Source organism: Triticum urartu, chromosome 7A, assembly GCF_056163025.1.
Source record: "Triticum urartu cultivar PI428250 chromosome 7A, HENAU_Tu73, whole genome shotgun sequence".
Classification (NCBI taxonomy): Eukaryota; Viridiplantae; Streptophyta; class Magnoliopsida; order Poales; family Poaceae; genus Triticum; species Triticum urartu.
Genome location: NC_141879.1, coordinates 199,943,788 through 199,970,130, shown reverse-complemented (window position 1 = coordinate 199,970,130; position 26,343 = coordinate 199,943,788). Strand labels below are relative to the sequence as shown.

General features: G+C 46.2%; 1 protein-coding gene and 1 pseudogene across 1 annotated transcript; one reads left to right on the top strand and one right to left on the bottom strand.

Moving 5' to 3' along the window:
• The first annotated feature begins 4,283 nt into the window (after nt 1-4,283).
• On the top strand, nt 4,284-8,440 carry LOC125524486 (uncharacterized; annotated as a pseudogene).
• On the bottom strand, nt 5,005-6,957 carry LOC147958982 (uncharacterized). The gene has a single exon (XM_087537325.1). The coding sequence runs from the start codon at nt 6,220-6,222 to the stop codon at nt 5,758-5,760; it is 465 nt and encodes a 154-aa protein (XP_087393451.1). The 5' UTR covers nt 6,223-6,957; the 3' UTR covers nt 5,005-5,757.
• Nucleotides 8,441-26,343: the final 17,903 nt, after the last annotated feature.

Genomic DNA, 26,343 nt, shown 5'->3' with positions numbered 1-26,343 from the left:
AGATGATGGAGCAGAGTTAGGTGGGTTTTGGGCCAAATTGGAAGGGTGTTGGGCTGCAACACACACGAGGCCTTTTCGGTCCCTCGGTTAACCGTTGGAGTATCAAACGAAGTCCAAATGGTACGAAACTTGACAGGCGGTCTACCGGTAGTAAACCAAGGCCGCATGGCAAGTCTCGGTCCAATCCGGAAATTTTTAATCCCCACACACGAAAGAAAGGTAGAAATGACCACCGGAGAAGAACGGAACGCCGGATTGCAAAACGGACAACGGGGAAAAAGCTCGGATGCATGAGACGAACACGTATGCAAATGAAATGCGCATGATGACATGATATGCAATGCATGACACACAAGGAATGACAAGGCAACGCCAGCGAATAACTGAACGACACCTGGCATATCGGTCTTGGGGCGTTACAGGTTTGGAAGGAGGGGATCCGGGATTTTCGAGAGGGGATGTATATATAGGCATAGAGGGAGCTAGGAAGCTCCAAATGGAGTGCGGTTTTCGGCCATGCAATCGTGATCGAAGGACCGAGACGATGGAGAGGGTTTAGGTGGGTTTTTGGGTCAAATTGGAAGGGTGTTGGGCTGCAACACAAACGAGGCCTTCTTGGTCCCTCGGTTAACCATTGGAGTATCAGACGAAGTCCAAATGGCACGAAACTTGACAGGCGGTCTACCGGTAGTAAACCAAGGCCGCTTGGAAAGTCTCGGTCCAATCCGGAAATGTTTAACCCCCACACACGAAAAGAGGTAGAAAGGGGCACCGGAGGAGATAGGAGCGCCGGAATGCAAAACGGACAACGGGGAAAATGCTCGGATGCATATGACAAACACGTATGCAAATGCAATGCACATGATGACATGATATGAGATGCATGACAAGGCAACAACACACGGAGACAAAAACCCGAACTCGAGGAAAATAGAATAACTTAGGCCGGAAACGGCAAGAGTTGGAGTACAGATAAGGTAAATTACATCCGGGGTGTTACACTAGAGTTGGCACTCTCACGAGAGTTGGATGTGTCTGCTCCCATTCAATCATCAGATTCACAACTATGTTAATTATTGCATGTGGTTCCATGATTCATCTTCCTTCCACCTCTCTCGATTCACCTAGCCATGCGAAGATGCAACAATGAAATGTACTATGTGTGAACCCTGATGCCAACGGGGTTGCCAACGGGGCTCCATTTTAAATTAACTTGAAATTTTTATGAGTATGAATATTCATTGCATAATTAAGATATGATTATCATGTTCGTAACTCTATAGACTTTTATCCAACTTCATCTATAACTAATAATCCACTCAATACTGCTATCCAGCATGCATCTTAAAGTATAAAGTAAAACCAGATTATTGCATTGAGTATGATGACATGAAGTAGATGATATTTTGTCTTCACTATGTGTTCAAAGGGCAACTACACAAGCATATTTTTATCCCTAGTGGCAACAACACGATACAAGACTTTTCCACTTTCTATCACTTTGGTAGCTTACTTGCACAGTTGAACCCAACTATCATACACAACTCCCCCTTCAAGATCAAACCCCAAACATGGCCAAACAAGGAAGAATAGATCAGAGAGCATATCGGAATAAGAATTATTTAGCAAAGAAACCAAATATATCTAAAAAAGATTCATGAATAAATTTGATCATAAAACGACAATTCATCATATCCCGACAAACACGCCAACAGATTACATCAGATGGATCGCAATCATGTAGGGAAGCTCATGAGATGTATTGAGAAGCAAGAGAGAGGGAACCATCTAGCTACTGTTATGGACCCATAGTCCAAACAAAACTACTCACGGGTGATCATGACGGCCTTCAAGTTGATGGAGATGGCCACCATGAAGAATTTCCCCTTTGGATCATGAAAAATAGAGGTGTGCAGTGGTAGAAAAATTCGGGTTTACAAATCACGAAGGGTATCGAAGGTATATAATGGCACAGGGACTGAGAGGTGGTGGATCGGAGGTTAAGCAGGCCTACATGAGCCCACCACACGCGCCCCCTCCTGATATTTTATTTATTTTTTTGGTCCGAAAAAATTGATTTTCATGGAAAATCCAAAAACAACAAATGGCACTGAGAAATTTGTGTCAAAACTATACCACAATGATATAAATATAGCACGTAACAATAAAAAAATTATAAATACATTTGAGACATATCTGTTGGTTGTTGGTCTTACTCGATAGAGTTGATACTTCCACTCATTCCAAGATTTTATTTCTATTCTGGAGGGCTTGGCCGTTAAGGAATGATGTGATTTTTGGAGAGGAAATGCGTCTATCATGGCATCCGTTAATATTTTGGACAACTATTGGTCCTTTTTTTCTTTGAGTTTTACTATGTCTTCTTCAGTACTTGAAGTTAAAGACAAATAACTGGTGTCCCGTAGCAACTTGGTGACAAACAAACTTCTAGAAGTCTGTTGTGGGAGCCACTTCCGATTGATTATTGCACTAAGTTAGATGTGGATGCTAGCTTTGTTGCTCAAAATTTCTAGCTGGCTAGCCCGGGAGTTATGGCAAGAGGCTCTGAGGGCAAGATCTTAGTTTCAACCTAGGATTTTATGCATGTTTGCTCCCGTGCAAAAGAGGTTGAATTGCGTCTATGCCTGGTGGGACTTTACATCGTTCTCAATTTGGACCATCCTATTACCCCGAAGATTGATTAGATGTTTGCTCATAGGATTTTTTCTAATCACTCTTTGAGCGGATCCACTTTGGTTGGTTTGAAGATAGAGGTGCTCGGAATCTCTCAACTACTACTGAATTTCAATCCAACCAAAGTCAAGAGAGAGGCTACCGAAGTGGCTCATGGGACTGACAAGTTTTGGCAACGTGCATTAAGTGAGAGGAGATGTTCCCGTCAACTATGTAGGCGTATGTTGAGACTTCGTTAATCTTAAGATAATGTGCCGGCTCAATATCTTGGAGGTCCTTATAGGGGTAAGGTGTCCGTGCGTGCATGTGTTCATAGGGGTGAGTGTATGTGCGCATGTATGAAGCGTCTGTATTGTGTCCAAAAAAATCATTAAGTAATATATTGGGGTTTTTCTCGAAAAGAACTTGAGGTCCTAAAAACTATGCAATCAAACTGTGGTAAAGTAGATTTTTCTCTTCTTCTTTTTGTTTGCACGGAAATGAAGTAGAAGCCATTAGATTTGTCATGAAGTTGTTTCACAATATAAATTTGTTGTGTCAACAGCTTGGAGACAACAATAAAGTACGTGAAGATATTTTTCACAAAAGAATGGGTGCCTTATCATTTGGGCATGCACCTACCCATATTTTGTTGAGGCTCCGCGGTGTGTGAGATCGCTGATACTACTCGTTTTCATTTGACTCGGGAGCAATCCAATCATAATTCATAGGTATTCAGCTAAATATCAAAATATATTGGAAAGCAAACGTTAATATGTTAATATCACCTTGTCTCGTAGGCAAGATATAATTAAGAAAAAGATTTCAAAATAGGGGGATTACAGTAGCTTAGTAAGTTGTTTCTTATGCATCGAAGTAAGAGGTCTTGGTTTAATTCAGTATCTCCTCATAGCATTTTATTTCAGCTTATTTTGTAACTTTTTTTCTTGTACTTTTCTCTTGGTATTGTTTCTTTTTTCTCTCTCTTTCACTTTTATTATATATTTTTGACATTACTACACACAATTCTACATAATATTCATTTGCTTATAATTTTATTAAAATTTTGTAATTTTATAGGTTTATTTTAGATTCACTCTCTTTTTCCTAGCAAATTTATAGATTGTATTACAGATTCAATCTCTTTCCTGCTTGTAGTTTCATAGGTTTTCTTGTTCTGGATATCCATCTTCAAAATTTCTGTGCCGCCATTGATTTGGTTGTCATTACGTTGCAGCTTTGTTGCTTTGTATTTAGGGCATGTACAACGCGTCGCCCCAACTAGCTTCCCCGCAGGCCAGGTAGACTCGGGTGTCAGGGACGGTGGATTCGCAGCATGTCATAGTCGCCTGCAGAAGGCGCCGCTGCTTGGCCGCGGAAAGCATGAGCGAAAGGAAAAAGGAAGGGAAGCCTACTTGTTGCATGAGTGGATGAACAAGGACAATCACATGCAGCGATTGCTTCACCAGTACAATCCTATGTGGAGGGGATGAGACCAGCATTTGCTATAGCCTCCGTAGCCCATGCCCTTAATGTGCCATTTCAGTTTCAAAATGACCTGTCTACAGGTCATGAGAAAAGAAAAGAAAAACTACGGCCCTCACCACCAACGGTTATAACCACATTTATACATATGATTTATCGTTTTCCTCTGATTAATAGCCTCATTCATGAGTACATGTCTCCGCCAGAACCACTCAATGGACACTTGTCGTTTGATCTGTAACACAAAGGACAGCTAAGCCAGCACCTAATGCCTATCTCAGCCTATTTAACACACTGAAGCAACTTGATCAGAAGCACAGCCCTAAAGCCAAGTGCGACTACCTGCATTGCACCTTGCCTAACCCTAGCCATGGAGAACGACGGCGTCCCCAACGGACCAGCGGCGCCGGCGCCTACCCAGGCGACGCCGGTGGTGCGGGAGCAGGACCGGCTGATGCCGATCGCAAACGTGATCCGCATTATGCGCCGCGCGCTCCCTGCCCATGCCAAGATCTCCGACGAAGCCAAGGAGGCGATCCAGGAATGCGTGTCGGAGTTCATCAGCTTCGTCACCGGCGAGGCCAACGAACGGTGCCGCATGCAGCGCCGCAAGGCCGTCAACGCCGAAGACATCGTGTGGGCCCTAAACCGCCTCGGCTTCGACGACTACGTCGTGCCCCTCAGCGTCTTCCTGAAGCGCATGCGCGACCCCGATGCGGGGACAGGTGGTGCCGCTGCAGGCTACAGCCGCGCCGTGACGAGTGCCCCTCCCCGTGCGGCCCCGCCTGTGATCCACGCCGTGCCACTGCAGGCTCTGTTGGCGCAGTCCGATGCCAAGCTCGCCCTATAGCTCTACCTCGCTCTCTCTGTGGCCTTTCTCTAGCTCGAATCAGAAGAAGGAAGGGAGAAGAAGCTAGTTGACACAAGCGATTTTCCGGTGCACGTACACCGCCCGCAGCACGAACTGCGTTTCTTTTGTTTCCTGAGCACGAACTCAGTCCAGCCGACAATACACAGAGGATTAGTGAGCCTTTATACACGCGCACGTACGCTACGCCGCGCCCACGGCGCTCCACTCGCCCACACCCCGCGCCCGTCGCCTACTTGGCTCGCGCTCCCGTCGCGCCCGTACGCGGACGAGGCGGCCACTAGCAGCCTGGACGCGATCCCTCCTCCGGCTTCATCGCTAGCTGAAAACTACCCACGCGCACGCACGCGTGGTCACACACACCTACCCCTGGACGCGCTCGCACGTACCCGAGGCCGCCACGGGCCGGACCTAACGCGACCTGCACATGCACACACACGCGCACGCTCTCAGCCCCGCCGTGGCTTATTCCTACATTTCACCCTCTAAGCCACGACCTACAACAGGCCGCTGTGTTCGACGTCGGTGTTCGCTAACATTGCCTGCTCCGCCGTCGCGCCCTTCCTCGGCTTGGTGCAGTCGCGCTTGAAGTGGCCTCGCTGACCACAATTGTAGCAGCGCCCGCGCCTATTCCCGCCGTTGCTCGACGCCACGCTCTTGCCGTCGTCGTCGTCCCGAGCACCGCCGTGTCGACGCTCCCGCGCTGCCCACTGCGCCGCCGTCATGAGCAGCTACTCACCCCCGCGCTCGCCACCGTCTTGTCCATGGCGCCGAACCCTCTCATCGAACGCACGCAGCCGCCCGAGCGCTTCGTCGAACGCCATCGTCGTCACGTCGTGGAACTGCTTGATGCCGGCGACGACGGGGAAGAGGCGATCCGGCACCGTATCCAACAACTTCTTGACAAGTGCTGCGTCACCCAGCGTCTCCCCGAGGTTGGCATACCTCGCCGCCATCGACGCGAGCCTCCCGCCGTACACGTCGAGCTCCTCGCCGTCCGCCATCTTCATCCGGTCGAATTCGCCGCGCAGCGTCTCCAGCCTCGCCGCGCGGACCCGATCAGCGCCGACGAATCTCACCTTCACGGAGTCCCATACCTCCCTGACGGTGAGCTTTGTCGACACCTGCAGCAGCACATCCTCCGGCAACGCCCCGAGGAGCAACGCGCGCGCCATCTTGTCCTTCTTGGCGTTCATCGTCGCGTCGCCCAGCGCCACCGCCTCCCATACAGTGTGGACGTCGAGGATCGCGTGCGCCTTGATGGCCCAGATCGTGTAGTTGTCTGCAGCATCGGCATCGCCATCGTCGCCAATCCGTCCGCGCCGCCGCCGTGTGAGACGAGCGCCATGGTAGCCAGTGATCGTCTGAACCGAAGCTCTGTATATCAATTGTTGGCACAGTCCGATGCCAAGCTCGCCCTAGCTCTACCTCTCTCTCTGTGGCCTTTCTCTAGCTCGAACCAGAAGAAGGAAGGGAGAAGAAGCTAGTTGACACAAGCGATTTTCCGGTGCACGTACACCGCCCGCAGCACGAACTGCGTTTCTTTTGTTTCCTGAGCACGAACTTAGTCCAGCCGGCAATACACAGAGGATTAGTGAGCCTTTATACACGCGCACGTACGCTACGCCGCGCCCACGGCACTCCACTCGCCCACACCCGCGCCCGTCGCCTACTTGGCTCGCGCTCCCGTCGCGCCCGTAGGCGGACGACGCGGCCACTAGCAGCTTGGACGCGATCCCTCCTCCGGCTCCATCGCTAGCTGAAAACTACCCACGCGCACGCACGCGTGGTCACACACACACACCTACACCTGGGCGCGCGCTCGCACGTACCCGAGGCAGCCACGGGCCGGACCTGACGCGACCTGCGCATGCACACACGCGCGCACGCTCTCAGCCCCGCCGTGGCTTATTCCTACAGGCTCAGCCCCCGATGTACGCGCCCCCAGCTCCGGTGCAGGTTCAGAATCAGATGCAGCGGCCCGTGTATGCTCCCCGGGCTCCGGTGCAGGTTCAGAATCAGGTGCAGCGGCCTGTGTATGCTCCCCGGCTCCGCTACAGGTTCAGATGCAGCAGGGCATCTATGGGCCCCGGGCTCCAGTGCACGGGTACGCCGTCGGAATGGCACCGGTGCGGGCCAACGTCGGCGGGCAGTACCAGGTGTTCGTCGGAGAGCGTGTCATGGGCCAGCAATACTACGGGTACGGGGAAGGAGCGTACGGCGCAGGTAGCAGCAACGGAGGAGCCGGCATTGGCGACCAGGAGAGCTCGTCCAACGGCGTGCCGGCGCCGGGGGAGGGCAAGGGGGAGCCAGAGCCAGAGCCAACAGCAGAAGAACCGCAGGACAAGCCCGTCCAATCTGGCTAGCTGCGTGGGCGGCGCGCGTTAGCTTCTGCATCCTGCGTACTGTAATAATTTGCCGTGTCGATCCGGCCATGGTTTGTGTGTGCGTACTGCTTATCTAACGTGGGCTTGTCCTCTAGTAATTCATGTACTCTTTGCTGTTGAAGTTATTGTCGCTTAATTTGGTTTTGCTTAATTTGGCTACTCATCATTGATGATCAGGTGAAAAAACCGCATTTATTCTCAAAAAGGTTTCCGACTTCTGTATTATTGTGATGCACACTGTGGTACATAATATTTTGCGTTGCAAATTAGACCTTCGTATGATGTCACGAACATGTCATATTAACGGGTCATACGATCTCTCATGCTTAAATGAAAGTCATACTCTATTTCTCTCTCTATATATATATCTATCTATCTATATCTCTGGCTCTGTCGCTACATGTACATACATATGTGCGTCGGTTAGCAAAATGGTCATGAATGAGTTTGGAGCGACATACGTACTTTGAAGCCTTTGGCCGGTGATGACATCTTGCCAGCATAGCTGGAAAGGAAAGTGTCTGACCTTGTTGTATTGATGGGGCGCATGCCGCGGGCTGGCGTGGAGCGGTGAAAAGGACATCGTCGCGCCACATGATCGATAGACTTGCACCAACTTCCTTTTCAGCAAACCACACATGCATACGCTGGAGAAAAATGAATCAACGTGTGCCGTGGCCAGCAATACTACAGGTACGGCTACGGGGAAGGAGTGTCGGCACTGGTAGCAGCAACGAAGGACCTTGTGCCGATGAGGAGAGCTCGTCCAACGGCGTGCCGGTGCCGAATGTAGGCACGGGGGAGCCGGAGCCAAAGCCAGCAGCAGAAGAATCACAGGACAAGCCCATCCAATCTGGCTAGCCGCGTGGGCAGCGCGCGTTAGTTTATGTGTTGTGTGTGCTGTAAAAATTTGCCGTGTCGACCCGGCCATGGTTTGTGTGTGCGTACTGCTTACCTAATATGGGCTTGTTGTCTAGTAATTCATGTACTCTTTGTTGTTGAAGATATCGTCACTTAATTTCGTTTCCCTTACTTTGGCTACTCGTAATTGATGATCCGATGAAAAACTGCTTTTCCCCCCCAAAGGGTTTCCGACTTGCATAATTATGACATACTCCCTCCATCTCATAATATAAGACATTATTACATCCAATAGTTAAGTATGAGAAAGAATGCAGTACTTATTATTTTGCGTTGCGAATTGAAGGTTTTTATAACGTCACCAAAATGTCATGTTCACCGGTATACAGTCTCTCGTGCTCAAACATAAGTCATACTCTCTATCTATCTATCTATCTATCTATCTATCTATCTATCTATCTATCTATCTATCTATCTATCTATCTCTAGCCACATGTACGTGCGTATGTGTGTTGGTTAGCAAAGTGGTCATGAATGAGTTTGGAGCGACGTACGTACCTCGAAGCCTGTGGCCTGTGATGACATCTTGCGCATGTAGCTAGAAAGGGAACTGCCTGACATTGGTGCACTGATGATGCCGCACCCCGGGCTGGCCTGGAGCGGTGGAAAGAGCATCGTCGCGGGCGGCGTGATCGATAGACTTGTGCTCATACCTTTTTGTTTTCCGACTTCAGGCGCACATGCAATTATGGTTCCTCTGCCTCCTGTTTGTGTTGCCACCTGTCCAGCAGCCTCCTGTGGTCTCCGGGCCAAGGAGGCATGATGGAATGTTGCCCTTGGCGGCGGGAAGGATCTTTCTCATTTTTGTGCATTTTCCATTCAGTTAGGGTTTGTGTACTGCTCAGTAAGATGAGGTGACGATAACTCCCCAGAGATGGAATAAGGTTCTCCTTGCCTACTCCGCATTTGACGACCCGGTTATCATAGTTGAAGGGCATGTGACGGTGTGTCTCTAGCGGATCTCGTAGGATTCAGTCGGTGCCGGTCTTCTGTGAACCAGCTTGGATCTTGTCTTCATTTGTGTGCCTCGGGTTGGATCCTTCCAATCTACGATTCTCTTCATCGGCAGCAGTTGCTGTTCATATGCATCCTCTTCAACCTGTGTTAGTAGTTCTAGTTTTTAGTTTATGGGTCTATTGAAAGGCTTGGAGGATCCAAAAGTGTCAGTTTATGTTGGAATTGCTTTGCTCTGAAACTACTGAACCAACTGCTTTCGCACCCGCAGGGGGAAGGGGAGATCCGGAGCAATGACCCTAAGAATCTGGAAGATATCTCGATAAAAGGTCTTAGCACCGGTCTCTCATATATGTACTCCAGTTTATGCGAAGTATCCCAATGGTGTAAGACCATCGACTAGGAGTAGATCGGAATCAAACTAAGACAAAAGAACATCTGATATGAAAACTAATTTCTCCAGACATTTATTGAATTTAAGCCAACCTTAGAAACTAAAAAGAGTCTACGGACTCTTATATTATAGAGAGATGCTAGACGAATGAAGAGCACTTGCTGCTCGACCCGCAACGCTTCTTGCCTCTCCCCCAAACCCTTTATGCGCTCCCTGGTAGCATGAATGTGACGATGGTCCTGTGGGTTGTGGGATTTTAGCACGACGACTTCCCGACTGACTACCTGAAGAAGTTTTGCCGAGCTCCAATTAGCGAGGGGCTATGATAGAGGCGCGCCTTTCACTCACTCCAATGCTTGTAGTTGTCGCTAGGTGATCTATTGATTTGGATGTAATCTTTGTTACTTACCGAAAAAGGCTTTCGCCCCGCTTTATATATAAAGCAATGATCATCAACTACCCAGTACAAACGCACGCCAACACAACACACACACCCAAGGCAAGATATAGAAAGGCACTAAGCGCGGAAACATCACCCCAAGCACTACAAGAGCTACCGGAGTCCTCACCCGTGAACACGCCACCGAAAAGAGATGAAGCCGCATACGATGAACCATGGACACCAAGGCGGTGCCTTCTGGAAGGGAACGACGCCGGAGTGCCGCCACCGTCTGACCCGAGGGTCAGAGTTTCCCTGGAGGAACACGACGGGCAATGAAGGTCCGATGACGCCTTCAAGAAGGGAATGAGCTTTGCCGCCGATGGTTTGTTCGAAGATAGAGCGGGTTTTCACCCTGACCAACACTCACCGCCACCGAACATCACACCCTGGCTACCATACCGCCTACATGGCCATGGTCACCAGGCAGCACCAAGCCACGGGCTAGGCCGATGAGCACCGCGCTACCTCCACCAAGGCCGCCGCCCCGGCATCAAAGGCCTTGACACCACCTCATTCGAGACCCGCGGCTACTCCAACCAAAGAGACGAGTGAAAAGGTCCCGCCTTTCGCACCCCTAGGCGGCCCCTAGCGCCGAGACCCAATAGGCCGGTCACAACCGGCCTCCATCGTCCCATCCTACTGCACCAGGCGTGAGAGAAGTCCAGTCCTGTTGCCAGGCGCGAGACAAGCTTGGTCCTGCTGCCGGGCGCGAGGTGAGTTTGGTCCCACAACACTGGGCCAGAGACCAGTGATGGACCACATCTGGGAGAGGGCTAGCCCTTCAACTAAGGTAGCGCTGAAGGAAATATGCCCTAGAGGCAATAATAAAGTTATTATTTATTTCCTTATATCATGATAAATGTTTATTATTCATGCTAGAATTGTATTAACCGGAAACATAATACATGTGTGAATACATAGACAAACAGAGTGTCACTAGTATGCCTCTATTTGACTAGCTCGTTGATCAAAGATGGTTATGTTTCCTAACCATAGACATGAGTTGTCATTTGATGAACGGGATCACATCATTAGGAGAATGATGTGATTGACTTGACCCATTCCGTTAGCATAGCACTTGATCGTTTAGTTTGTTGCTATTGCTTTCTTCATGACTTATACATGTTCCTATGACTATGAGATTATGCAACTCCCGTTTACCGGAGGAACACTTTGTGTGCCACCAAACGTCACAACGTAACTGGGTGATTATAAAGGTGCTCTACAGGTGTCTCCAAAGGTACTTGTTGGGTTGGCGTATTTCGAGATTAGGATTTGTCACTCCGACTGTCGGAGAGGTATCTCTGGGCCCACTCGGTAATGCACATCACTATAAGCCTTGCAAGCATTGCAACTAATGAGTTAGTTGCGGGATGATGTATTACGTAACGAGTAAAGAGACTTGCCGGTAACGAGATTGAACTAGGTATTGAGATACCGACAATCGAATCTCGGGCAAGTAACATACCGATGACAAAGGGAACAACGTATGTTGTTATGCGGTCTGACCGATAAAGATCTTCGTAGAATATGTAGGAGCCAATATGGGCATCCAGGTCCCGCTATTGGTTATTGACAAGAGAGGTGTCTCGGTCATGTCTACATAGTTCTCGAACCCGTAGGGTCCGCACGCTTAATGTTCGATTGACGATATAGTACTATGAGTTATGTATGTTAGTGACCGAATGTTGTTCGGAGTTTTGGATGAGATCACAGATATTACAAGGAACTCTGGAATGGTCCGGAAGTAAAGATTGATATGTGGATAGTAGTGTTTAATCTCCGGAAGGGTTCCGGAATTCACCGGAAGGGGTTCCGGATGTTTCCCGAAATGTTTGGGCACGATAACACTTTATCTGGGCCAAAGGGGAAAGCCCACGTGGCTTTTGGAAAGTGCAAAAGGAATTTTTGCGGAGACTAGAGGCTAGACGCCAGGAACCCTGGAGTCTAGGGTGTAGACGCCGGGAACCCTGGCGTCTAGCCCTGGAGTTCGAGAAGGACTCTTGCCTTTCGGGTGAAACCGACTTTGAGGAGGCTTTTACTCCAAGTTTCGACCCCAGGGCTCAACATATAAATAGAGGGGTAGGGCTAGCACCAAAGACACATCAAGAAACACCAAGCCGTGTGCCGGCAACCCCGTCCCCTCTAGTTTATCCTCCGACATAGTTTTTGTAGTGCTTAGGCGAAGCCCTGCGGAGATTGTTCTTCACCAACACCGTCACCACGCCGTCGTGCTGCTGGAACTCATCTACTACTTCGCCCCTCTTGCTGGATCGAGAAGGCGAGGACGTCACCGAGCCGAACATGTGCAGAACTCGGAGGTGCTGTGCTTTCGATACTTGGATCAGTCGGACGTGAAGACGTACGACTACATCAACCGCGTTGATATAATGCTTCCGCGAACGGTCTACGAGGGTACATAGACAACACTCTCCCCTCTCATGGCTATGCATCACCATGATCTTGCATGTGCATAGGATTTTTTTTTTGAAATTACTATGTTTCCCAACAGTGGTATCAGAACCTAGGTTTTATGCGTTGATGTTGTGCACGAGTAGAACACAAGTGAGTCGTGGTCGATATAAGTCATACTGCTTACCAGCATGTCATACTTTGGTTCGGCGGTATTGTTGGATGAAGCGGCCCAGACCGACATTACGCGTACGCTTACGCGAGACTGGTTCTACCGACGTGCTTTGCACATAGGTGGCCGGCGGGTGTCAGTTTCTCCAACTTTAGTTGAACCAAGTGTGGCTACGCCCGGTCCTTGCGAAGGTTAAAACAACACCAACTTGACAAACTATCGTTGTGGTTTTGATGCGTAGGTAAGAACGGTTCTTGCTTAAGCCCGTAGCAGCCACGTAAAACTTGCAACAACAACGTAGAGGACGTCTAACTTGTTTTTGCAGGGCATGTTGTGATGTGATATGGTCAAGACATGACGCTAAATTTTATTGTATGAGATGATCATGTTTTGTAACCGAGTTATCGGCAACTGGCAGGAGCCATATGGTTGTCGCTTTATTGTATGCAATGCAATTGCGATGTAATTATTTACTTTATCACTAAGCGGTAGCGATAGTCATGGAAGCATAAGATTGGCGAGACAACAACGATGCTACGATGGAGATCAATGTGTTGCGCCGATGACGATGGTGATCATGATGGTGCTTCGGAGATAGAGATCACAAGCACAAGATGATGATGGCCATATCATATCACTTATATTGATTGCATGTGATGTTTATCTTTTATGCATCTTATCTTGCTTTGATTGACGGTAGCATTATAAGATGATCTCTCACTAAATTTCAAGATAAAAGTGTTCTCCCTGAGTATGCACCATTGCCAAAGTTCGTCGTGCCCAGACACCACGTGATGATCGGGTGTGATAAGCTCTACGTCCATCTACAACGGGTGCAAGCCAGTTTTTGCACACGCAGAATACTCAGGTTAAACTTGACGAGCCTAGCATATGCAGATATGGCCTCGGAACACTGAGACCGAAAGGTCGAGCGTGAATCATATAGTAGATATGATCAACATATTGATGTTCACCATTGAAAGCTACTCCATTTCACGTGATGATCGGTTATATGGTTTAGTTGATTTGGATCACGTGATCACTTAGAAGATTAGAGGGATGTCTTTCTAAGTGGCAGTTCTTAAGTAATATGATTAATTGAACTTTAATTTATCATGAACTTAGTCCTGGTAGTATTAGCATATCTATGTTGTAGATCAATAGCTCGCGTTTAGCTCCCCTTTTTTATTTTTGATATGTTCCTAGAGAAAACTAAGTTGAAAGATGTTAGTAGCAATGATGCGGATTGGATTCGTGATCTGAGGTTTATCCTCATTGCTGCACAGAAGAAATATGTCTTTGATGCACCGCTAGGTGACAAACCTATTGCTGGAGCAGATGCAGATGTTATGAACATTTGGCTAGCTCAATCTGATGACTACTTGATAGTTTAGTGCACCATGCTTAAACGGCTTAGAATCGGGACTTCAAAGACGTTTTGAACGTCATGGACCATATGAGATGTTCCAGGAGTTGAAGTTAATATTTCAAGAAAATACCCGAGTTGAGAGATATGAAGTCTCCAACAAGTTCCATAGCTAAAAGATGGAGGAGAATAGCTCAAGCAGTGAGCATGTGCTCAGATTGTCTGGGTACTACAATCGCTTGAATCAAGTGGGAGTTAATCTTCCAGATAAAAATAGTGATTGACAGAATTCTCTAGTCACCATCACCAAGTTAGTAGAACTTCGTGATGAACTATGATATGCAAGGGATAACGGAAACGATTCCCAAGCTCTTCGTAATGCTGAAATCGACGAAGTTAGAAATCAAGAAAAATATCAAGTGTTGATGGTAGACAAGACCACTAGTTTCAAGAAAAGGGCATAGGGAAGAAGGGGAACTTCAAGAAGAACGGCAAGCAAGTTGCTGCTCAAGTGAAGAAGCCCAAGTCTGGTCCTAAGCCTGAGACTAAGTGCTTCTACTGCAAAGGGACTGGTCACTGGAAGCGGAACTGCCCCAAGTATTTGGCGGATAAGAAGGATGGTAAAGTGAACACAGGTATATTTGATATACAGATTATTGATGTGTATTTTACTAGTGTTCGTAGCAACCCCTCGGTATTTGATACTGGTTCAGTTGCTAAGAGTAGTAACTCGAAACGGGAGTTGCAGAATGAACATAGACTAGTTAAGGGTGAAGTGACGATGTGTGTTGGAAGTGGTTCCAAGATTGATATGATCATCATCACACACTCCCTATACTTATATGATTTGATCATGTTTATTGCAATACAGTTATTCATTTAAGTAAGAGAATAAATTGTTGTTCTGTTTACATGAATAAAACCTTATATGGTTACACACCCAATGAAAATGATTCGTTGGATCTCGATCGTAGTGATACACATATTCATAATATTGAAACCAAAAGATGCAAAGTTAATAATGATGGTGCAATTTATTTGTGGCACTGCTGTTTAGGTCATATTAGTGTAAAGTGCATGAAGAAAATCCATGCTGATGGGCTTTTGGAATCACTTGATTATGAATCAGTTGATGCTTGCGAACCATGCCTCATGGGCAAGATGACTAAGACTCCGTTCTCCAGTTAAAACAATGTGAAATAGTTTCACTACTCATGCCACCTGGAACACCATAGTGTAATGGTGTGTCCGAACGTCATAACCGTACTTTATTAGATATGGTGCGATCTATGATGTCTCTTACCGATCTACCACTATCGTTTTGGGGTTATGCATTATATACAGCTGCATTCACGTTAAATAGGGCACCATCTAAATCCGTTGAGATGACACCGTATGAACTAAGGTTTGGCAAGAAACCTAAGCTGTCGTTTCTTAAAGTTTGAGGTTGCAATGGTTATGTGAAAAAGTTTCAACCTGATAAGCTCTAACCCAAATCGGAGAAGTGCGTCTTCATAGGATACCCAAAAGAAAATGTTGGGTACAACTTCTATCACAGACCCGAAGGCAATATATTCGTTGCTTTGAATGGATCCTTTCTAGAAAAGGAGTTTCTCTCAAAAGAAGTGAGTGGGAGGAAAGTAGAACTTGATGAGGTAACTGTACCCGCTCCCTTATTGGAAAGTAGTTCATCACAGAAATCTGTTCCTGTGACTACTACACCAATTAGTGAGGAAGCTAATGATGATGGTCATGTAAACTTCAGATCAAGTTACTACCGAACCTTGTAGGTAAACCAGAGTGAGATCCGCACCAGAGTGGTACGGTAATACTGTTCTGGAGGTCATGTTACTTGACCATGACGAGCCGATGAACTATGAGGAAGCGATAATGAGCCCATATTCCATGAAATGGCTTGAGGCCATAAAATCTGAGATGGGATCCATGTATGAGAACAAAGTGTGGACTTTGGTTGACTTGCCCGATGATCAGCAAGCCATAAAAATAAATGGATCTTCAAGAGGAAGACGGACGGTGATAGTAGTGTTACTATATACACAGCTAGAATTGTCACAAAAGGTTTTCGACAAGTTCAAGGTGTTGACTACGATGAGAGTTTCTCACTCGTATCTATGCTTAAATCTGTCTGAATCATGTTAGCAATTGCCGCATTTTATGAAATCTGGCAAATGGATAAACAAAACTGCATTCCTTAATGGATTTATTAAAGAAGAGTTGTATATGATGCAACCAGAAGGTTTTGTCAATCCTAAAGGTGCTAACAAAATATGCAAGCTCCAGCGATCCATCTATGGACTGGTGCAAGCATCTTGGAGTTGGAATATACGCTTTGATAAGTTGATCAAAGCATATAGTTTTATACAAACTTGCGGTGAAGCCTGTATTTACAAGAAAGTGAGTGGGAGCACTACAACATTTCTGATAAATATATGTGAATGACATATTGTTGATCGGAGATAATGTAAAATTATTCTGCAAAGCATAAAGGAATGTTTGTAAGGAGTTTTTCAAAGAAAGACCTCGGTGAAGCTGCTTACATATTGAGCATCAAGATCTATAGATATAGATCAAGACGCTTGATAAGTTTTTTCAATGAGTACATACCTTGACACGATTTTGAAGTAGTTCAAAATGGAACAGTCAAAGAAGGAGTTCTTGCTTGTGTTACAAGGTGTGAAGTTGAGTAAGGCTCAAAAAACCCGACCACGGCAGAAGATAGAGAGAGAATGAAAGTCATTCCCTATGCCTCAGCCATAGGTTCTATAAAGTATGCCATGCTGTGTACCAGACCTATTGTATACCCTGCCCTGAGTTCAGCAAGGGACTACAATAGTGATCTAGGAGTAGATCACTGGACATTGGTCAAAATTATCCTTAGTGGAATAAGGATATGTTTCTCGATTATGGAGGTGACAAAAGGTTCGTCATAAAGAGTTACGTCGATGCAAGTTTTGACACTGATCCACATGACTCAAAGTCTCAATCTGGATACATATTAAAAGTGGGAGCAATAAGCTAGAGTAACTCCATGCAGAGCATTGTTGACATAGAAATTTGCAAAATACTTACGGATCTGAATGTGGCAGACCCATTGACTAAACTTCTCTCACAAGCAAAACATGATCACACCTCAGTACTCTTTGGGTGTTAATCACATAAGCGATGTGAACTAGATTATTGACTCTAGTAAACCCTTTGGGTATTGGTCACATGTCGATGTGAACTATGGGTGTTAAACACATGGTGATGTGAACTATTGATGTTAAATCACATGGCGATGTGAACTAGATTATTGACTCTAGTGCAAGTGGGAGACTGAAGGAAATATGCCCTAGAGGCAATAATAAAGTTATTATTTATTTCCTTATATCATGATAAATGTTTATTATTCATGCTAGAATTGTATTAACCAGAAACATAATACATGTGTGAATACATAGACAAACAAAGTGTCACTAGTATGCCTCTATTTGACTAGCTCGTTGATCAAAGATGATTATGTTTCCTAACCATAGACATGAGTTGTCATTTGATGAACGGGATCACATCATTAGGAGAATGATGTGATTGACTTGACCCATTCCGTTAGCATAGCACTTGATCGTTTAGTTTGTTGCTATTGCTTTCTTCATGACTTATACATGTTCCTATGACTATGAGATTATGCAACTCCCGTTTACCGGAGGAACACTTTGTGTGCCACCAAACGTCACAACGTAACTGGGTGATTATAAAGGTGCTCTACAGGTGTCTCCAAAGGTACTTGTTGGGTTGGCGTATTTCGAGATTAGGATTTGTCACTCCGATTGCCGGAGAGGTCACTAGTGCAGAACCGGGCAATAGCACCGGTTCATAAGGCCCTTTAGTGCCGGTTTGGTAACCGGTGCTAAAGTGTAGGCACTAAAGGCCCCCCCTTTAGTACCGGTTCAGCACGAACCAGTGCTAAAGGGCAACCACGTGGCACGAGCCAGCTTCGGGGGCAGGGAGCCCTTTAGTACCGGTTGGTGTCACCAACCGGTATTAAAAGGTTGGAGGGGTTTTGGGTTTATGATTTCTTTTTCATTTAATTTTGTGTTTTCCATTTAATTATTTTTTGTTTGCTGGTATTTTACGATACTACATATTGTACACGTTATGTATATATATATCATCGAATGTCTGACAACCACCATTAATTAATTCACACATACACACACACACACACACACACACACACATATATATATATATATACAATTTGTCCTAATTGGTGCCTTCGGAGCCAGTGGCATTAGCCTAGCTAATTGGTGCCTTCGGAGCACGATAACAATTGGAAGTGGTTCATGGGGGCGGTAGCGGGTAATAGTATTCTCCTTTGGGATCTATGACCTGGTCGAGCAAAAATCCCGCTATTTCCTCTTGAATTGCTTCTATGCGGTCTTGTGCTAGGAGCTTGTCACGCACCTCTTTGAACTGTTAAGAAGGAGATCAATATGCATTTGTATTAGTTGTGTGACTAGATATCGATAATGGTGTAAAAATTGTGAATAGTGTTTTGACAATCGATATCGTACCCACTCCTATCTTTGAGATTTGCTCCTTTCGGACGCCATCATGCGAATGTTCTCGCAAACGTAGTATGCACATAGATCATTCCCTGGCGCCTGCTTCAGGTCCTTTATGAGAATGGAATTTGATCAGATAATAATTAATCAAGCATGATAATTAAAGAGATGGCAGCTAGCTAGTACTACTTAATTACTTACCTTGGGTCGATACCATTTCAGATTTTGTTTCCATGGGCCTGTAGTGGCCCTGATGAACTTTGCCCAAGCCCTGCCCGCTGACAAAGAAAATCAATAAATGGGTTATTAAATAGTTGTTATCAGGAAATGACGAACTAATTAAATAGGCCGAGATATAGTTAATAATGATTGAAATTACCTGTTGACTATCCCCTTCACGATGGTGTAGTCACTTGCTTTTTTAAGTAGTGAGTCTAGTACTTCAACTGTTCCTTCATCAACTTTAATGATTAACAAGATCCAGAGAAATCTGCATGCACACACATTTGCATTTCTTAATTAAGCGGGCATATATAAGCAAAAACATGTAGCTAGCTAGTAGGGAAAAACAGAATTTGTAGTACAAGACAGTGTGACTCACTGGAAGTTGTAAGGGAGTAGTATATCTTCAATGTATTTGAGTTCCTTGACGAACTGTAGCATGCTTTCCTCTACAATTTTTGCGTGATATGGATCTATTTTCCATGTGTATTCATTAATGGTATTTGGGTCAACGAACCCAATGCCATAACGTCCACCTTTTTTCATTTCATAAATCTTCATCCTTCATAATACCACAAAAAAGAATATAGTGAGGATAATTACAGGTAATGATTGATCAAAATGATCACTACAGCTAGCTTGAGACTTAAATTAAAGAAAGAAATCATTTACAGACAATAGCAACTGACGATAGATTTGTCGAGTGCGTCTTTATTGTATAGCTGAAATAGTTCTGAATACTCAACGGTCACAGCTTTCTCATGGTAGTAATGCTCCTTGTTGACATTCACCATGAGGGACTCTCGATTGGAAATCTTGGTAATGTCCATGTACCATTGATGCAATTCATACATTCTCGTTGGGAGCTTATTAACCACCTCTGGCTCGACCAAAGGTTGGCCCCGGGCATATTTCCGTTTTATTTCCTCCTCTCTAGTCGGAGACATGGGCTCGATATCGAGGAGTTGTCCAACAGTGATCCCGATCGATTCAGCCTGCGCAATATGCTCCTCGGTTATTACCACATCGCCCACCCCGGGAACGTTAACGGTTTGCCCACAATAATATTGGGCGTGCCTACTCTCATGTGTTGTTGGCACAACAAGCGGGGGATTGATTGCGCCGCCTGTTCTCCCAGCTGGGGAACAGTTTTACCGCTCCTTTTGCCAGCTGATTTGCTCGAGCTCGAGCTCACCTCTTTCTGTAGACGTGCTCGATTTAACTTCTTGATGTGGCGCTCATAGTCTGTGTCAACAGGCTTGGGAGCTGGTGCTCTAGCCATACGAATGAAGTGGTCAATCTTTTCCACAGGCACTTTCTCCCTTGGCGGTGGTGGCGGTTTCTGTGCAAAATGGGCTTCCACCTCGGCCTTCGATACGGCTACGTTTTCCTCCTCGGACTTGTCGTAAGGCCTCTGCGGAAGACGCACGAGGCTTGGACCATATTGAAATCGCTTGCCTCCGCCTGTACCTCCAGTACTACCTCGACTTGTACCGCTACGCACCATAGCTGAGGCGGCTCTCTTCCATGATTGCTGAGGCGGCGAAGACGGCTGATGTGGCTGAGTTGAAGGAGGAGGAGTGGCCTGAAGCTGTGCCGTACTTGGAGGAGGAGTGGCCTGAAGCTGTGCCGGACTTGGAGGAGGAGTGGCCTGACGCTTTGCCGGACTTGGAGGAGGAGTAGTGGCCTGAAGCTGTGCCGGACATGGAGGAGGAGTGGCCTGACGCATTGGTGGACTTGGAGGAGCGGAAGTCTGCTGACTCGGTGGCGGACTGCGACGAGGAGTTGGATGACACGGTGTCGGTGGCCTTCGAAAGATGATGCAATCCTTTCTCCATAGGATGATACGATGGTTGGCCTCTCCTAGTGTGTGCTCATCATCACCTCCAGGAATGTCAAGCTCTAGCCCCGAATATTGGTCCACCACCTCATCAACCAAGACACGAGCATAGCCCGCTGGAATCGGGTTGCAATGGAAGGTTGCATTGGGGGGATTTGTAAAAGCAAGGGCGTCCGCCACCTTCATGGATATGTTCTTCATTTTGAAGTGTAGCTCGCAGTTAGTGTTCTCCATGATGTCATCCACTAGGTAGCTATCCAGCAATGCGTCGCCCGGGGCAGAACCCATGCTGCTTCTCGGCATGGATGGGACGATGCTATCAAATGGTGGAGCATCCGCTAGCTGCTGAGACCCCCTTTGCTGGCTAAGTGAGTCGATCTGCTCCTGCTGCCGCTGGAATTTGACTGCCAAGTCCGCGCGCGCTGATTCTAGGCCTTGAAGGCGTTCATAGTCTAGCTTCCTATGCTCTTCCTCCATCTTCCTCTTCTTCTCCTCCGTAATCTTCTTTCTCGCACGGATTCTGTAGTCGGCGTTCCAGTCCGAAAACCCCTCATACCATGGAATAGCACCCATGCCCCGTGTTCTTCCTGGGTGTTCAGGATTTCCCAGGGCATGTGTAAGCTCGTCGTTCTCTCTGTTGGGCTCGAACAACCCCGATCAAGCCTCTTCTATTGCAACAAGTAGCTTATCTTCGGCTCCGTCCAGACATGCCTTCTTCGAAACTTTGCCTGTCTTCGGGTCCAACTCCCCCCCATGCGCATAGAACCAAGTCCTGCACCTGGGGGGCCAGCTCAATGTTTCTGGAGTGACACTTGCATCCAGCATCTCTTTCTCAGACTTATCCCACTTAGGCATTCCCACCGCATAGCCACCTGGCCCCAGCTTATGGAACTTATCCTTTTTTGCGGCATTGGCCTTGTTTATTCTCGACCGTTCCTTAGATAATTCCGAATCCTTGAATTTCACGAAATCGTCCCAATGAGAACTTTGGTTCTCTAGTGTTCCCTCGAATATTGGAGTCTTCCTTCCTCCGTTGACGTACTTGGACCATTCACGAATCTTGTGGTTCTTGAATGCAACCGCCATCTTCCTAATAGCAGCGTCCTTGACTTTCTCCACATCTGCATCTGTGAAATGATTTGGTAGGGTGAAATGTTCCATGAGCGTTTCCCAAAGCAAATGTTTTTGTCTGTCATCGACAAAAGTAACTCCTGGACGTGGCTTTGCTGGCTCTCTCCATTCTTGAAGGGAGATCGGGAGTTGGTCCTTCACAAGAACTCCGCACTGACGAACGAACTTGTCCACAATCTTCTTAGGCGCTAATGGTTCGCCATTAGGTCTGATTGCCTCGATATTGTACTTTACGCCCTCCTTCAACTTTTTGTTCGGGCCTCGTTTCGGCCTGTTGCCTGAAGATTTGCTCGATTTGGATGGCTGAAAGAAGAAAGATCGATTCGTTAATATATCTTCAAGTCATTTAAAACATGTGATGATCACCAGATGCCTGCTTATATAAAAATATATACCTCGCCGGTCTTTGTTGTTTCAAGATCAACATTTTCTTCGTCATGTTCATAGTTCATGACTTCATCAATTCGGTCGTCGCGATCGAATATCATATCACCCTCCCCAGTGTTGTTCAGATATTCGGAGCCGTCATAATCTTCTTCATTCAAATCATCATCTGGCCTGCGAGGATTGCGTATGATATTGAACAGGGCCTCTTCTCCCTCTCTGCCGATATTGTCCGCCATAGGTTTTGTTTAACTAATCCAAAAGAAATATATTCAAATTACAATGCATGGATGCAATCAATTAATAAGGAAAAACTGAATCAATCATATTACATAATAAGCATCATCGAATATAATCTCAAATACGTCGTCTCGAATAATACATATAATCTCGAATACATCGTCTCGAATAATAGATATAATCTCGAATTCATCGTCTTGAATAATAGATATAATCTTGAATACATCATCTCGAATAATAGATATAATCTCGAATACATCGTCTTGAATAATATATAAGCTCGAATACATCGTCTCGAATATTATATATCGAATACATCACTGGCTAGGTAACTAATAAAGATCGAATACTACAGAAGAATCTAGGACACTCGCTGTTCATGCGGCGCGGGTGGTGGACACCCAAAGAGAAGGAACCCTCACAGGATCATAGCTGAAGCGAGATCCCTGAAGAAACTGCCAGGTTTTGGAGAACCTACCACCCTCTAACGCAACCATGTACCGATGGACGTGCTCGTCCTCCTCCCTGACACGGCGACGTACCACCTCCGGCGGGGCCGGCTCCCTCCGCACCGTAACTGGCCCACGCGAACGCCACCAAACGAGATCAGGGTCGACGACGGGACCCGGGGCCGGGTTCCTCATCAAGCGGCGCGCCCCTCCAGGCAGCACCTCCCAGTGCCAGCCCGGCGGAGCCCAGTCCCGGACATGGGTCAGCCGGACATCGTCGCGGACGGGTCGACGGCGAGGATGCGGGCCGGGCATCATCGAGAACAAATACTAGCTATATGCCTACAAAAAGTAACATTTTTTTAATGATTGGATTTTGATAACTAAAATTTCTAACATTTCTTTATAACTAACATTCCTATAACATTTCTAACAATGCTATATAACTAACATTTCTATAACATTTCTAATATTTCTATAACTAAAAAAAGAAAAAAATTATAACATTTCTATATATATAACTAACATTTGTATAACATTTCTAATATTTCTATAACTAAAAAAAGAAAAATTTCTAACTTTTTTATAACTATTTCTATAACTAAAAAACAGAAAAATTTGTAACAATTCTAACTTTTTTATAACTATTTCTATAACTAAAAAACAGAAAAATTTCTAACAATTCTAACATTTCTATAACATTTCTAACAATCCTATATAACTAACTATTTCTATAACTAAAAAAAGAAAAATTTCTAACATTTTTATAACTATTTCTATAACTAAAAAACTAAAAAAATGTAGTGTGTGTGTGTGCTCACTGGCGAGGCGAGAGGCGACGGGGGGCGGTGACGGGGACGGCGACGGGCGCGGCGACGACGAGGATGGCGACGACGGGGACAGGGACGGGGCGGCGACGACGGGGACGGGGACATACGGGCCGGGGCGGCGATGACGGGGACGGGGACGACGCAGGACGGGCCAGGACGGGGCGGCGGTGACGACGGGGATGACGGGGACGGGGACGACGGGGCGACGACGACGGGGATGGGGTGGCGACAGGGGCGGCGACGAGGGATATGGAGACGGGGGCGGCGGGCGACGAGGCAGAGGAGAAGAAGCAGATGAGAAACTGAAATTTTTGAAGTGTTTAGTTATATAGGATGGACCTTTAGTACCGGTTGGAGCCATCAACCGGTACTAAAGGCCTGTTTTGGCCAGGCCAAGCGGCGGGAAGCGCACCCCCTTTAGTACCGGGTGGTGACTCCAACTGGTACTAAAGGCCCCCCCTTTAGTACCGGTTGGTGCCACCACCCGGTACTAAAGGGGGTGCGCTGGCGCAGGTGCGGTGCGGCAAGTTTAGTCCCACCTCGCTAGCCGAGGGGCGTCCGCACTGGTTTATAACCCCCCGTGCGGTAGCTCTCTCGAGCTCCTCTCCAAAGCAGGCCTACTGGGCCTACATGTTCTGTGCTGACCTGTGGGCCTACTGGGCCTTTGCGGGCCTGCATCCTGGCCAAACAACAGGTTGGGTTTCTAGTCGTATGCAGGCCGCTCTGGCCCAGTAGGCGGGCTTTTTTATTTTTTTTGCTTTATTTTTTTTTTGAGTTGTTTTTTATGTATTTAGAGTTTCTTTGTGAATATTTTTGCTTTAGGTACAAAAAATTACAAACTTTCTGTTAGTGCCCGTAGTTTTCAAATCTGAATAGTTTAAATTTTGAATTATTTGAAATTAGTGTGAATCACTAGTTTGTGAATAACTTAACTTTAAAAATCAGTAAAGGCATGAAAGAATTTGTTTGCACATAAAATTTCTTCGCGTTTCAAATGCCAAAACACATAACTACCCTAACTATTACAGAGATTCCCTCCTGGGTGGGAAACACAGAAGAAAGTGATGATAGTGAAGCCAATCACATCCTAGATCTTTGGGTGTGAAACTTTTTCTTCGCGTGTGTCCCTTTGCGTCGTAACCATGGAAAATCTTCATCATTTAACGGGATGCTCGGGTCAATATTCACTGTGAATGGAGCAATTTCATCAAACTTTTCATAATCTTCTGACATGTCTGTCTTGTCATCCACTCCCACGATGTTTGTCTTCCCAGAAAGAACTATCTGCCGCTTTGGCTCATCGTACAATGCATTCGCTTCCTTATCTTTTCTTTTTCTTGGCTTGGTAGACATGTCCTTCACATAGAAAACCTGTGCCACATCATTGGCTAGGACGAATGGTTCATCTGCATACGCTAGATTGTTGAGATCCACTGTTGTCATTCCGTACTGCGGGTCTTCCGTTACCCCGCCTTGTGTCATATTGACCCATTTGCACCGAAACAAAGGGACCTTCAAACCACGTCAATAGTCAAGTTCCCATATGTCCTGTATATAACCATAATATGTTTCCTTTCCCGTCTTGGTTTCTGCATCAAAGCGGACAACACTGTTTTGGTTGGTGCTCTTCTTATCTTGGGCGATTGTGTAAAATGTATTACCATTTATCTCGTACCCTTTGAAAGTTATTATATTCGAAGATGGTAACTGGGACAGCAAGTACAGGTCATCTTTAATAGAGGTGTCATGCATGGTACGTGTCTGCAACCAGCTGGCGAAACTCCTGGTTTGTTCGTGTGTAATCTAGTCATCAGACCGCTCCGGGTGTCAGGAGCGTAGCAAATTCTTGTGTTCATCCATATACGGAGCCACCAAGGCGGAATTCTGTAGAACTGTGTAGTGTGCTTCAGTGAGAGAATGTCCGTCCATACATATTATTTGTTCCCCTCCTAGCGTACCTTTTCCATCCAGTCTGCCCTTATGCCGCGATTCAGGAACACCAACCGGCTTAAGGTCAGGAATAAAGTCAATACAAAACTCAATGACCTCCTCATTTTCATGGCCCTTGGAGATGCTTCCTTCTGGCCTAGCACGGTTATGAACATATTTCTTTAAGACTCCCATGAACCTCTCAAAGGGGAACACATTGTGTAGAAATACAGGACCCAAAATGTTAATCTCTTCGCATAGGTGAACTAGGACGTGTGTCATGATGTTGAAGAAGGATGGTGGGAACACCAACTCGAAACTGACAAGACATTGCACCAAATCATTCTCTAACCCTGGTATGATTTCTGGATCGATTACCTTCTGAGAGATTGCATTGAGAAATGCACATAGCTTCACAATGGCTAATCGAACATTTTTAGGTAGAAGCCCCCTCAATGCAACCGGAAGCAGTTGCGTCATAATCACGTGGCAGTCATGAGACTTTAGGTTCTAGAACTTTTTCTCTGCCATGTTATATTATTCCCTTTATATTCAACGAGAAGCCAGACGGTACCTTAATACTGAGTAGGCATTCAAAGAAGATTTCCTTCTCTTCTTTGGTAAGAGCGTAGCTTGCATGACCCTGATGTATACCGTCTTTTCCGTGCATACGTTGCTG

What these genes read in the sequence shown, in the direction of transcription:
- LOC147958982 (XM_087537325.1), bottom strand. Translation starts at nt 6,222, where the DNA reads ATGAACGCCAAGAAGGACAAGATGGCGCGCGCGTTGCTCCTCGGGGCG.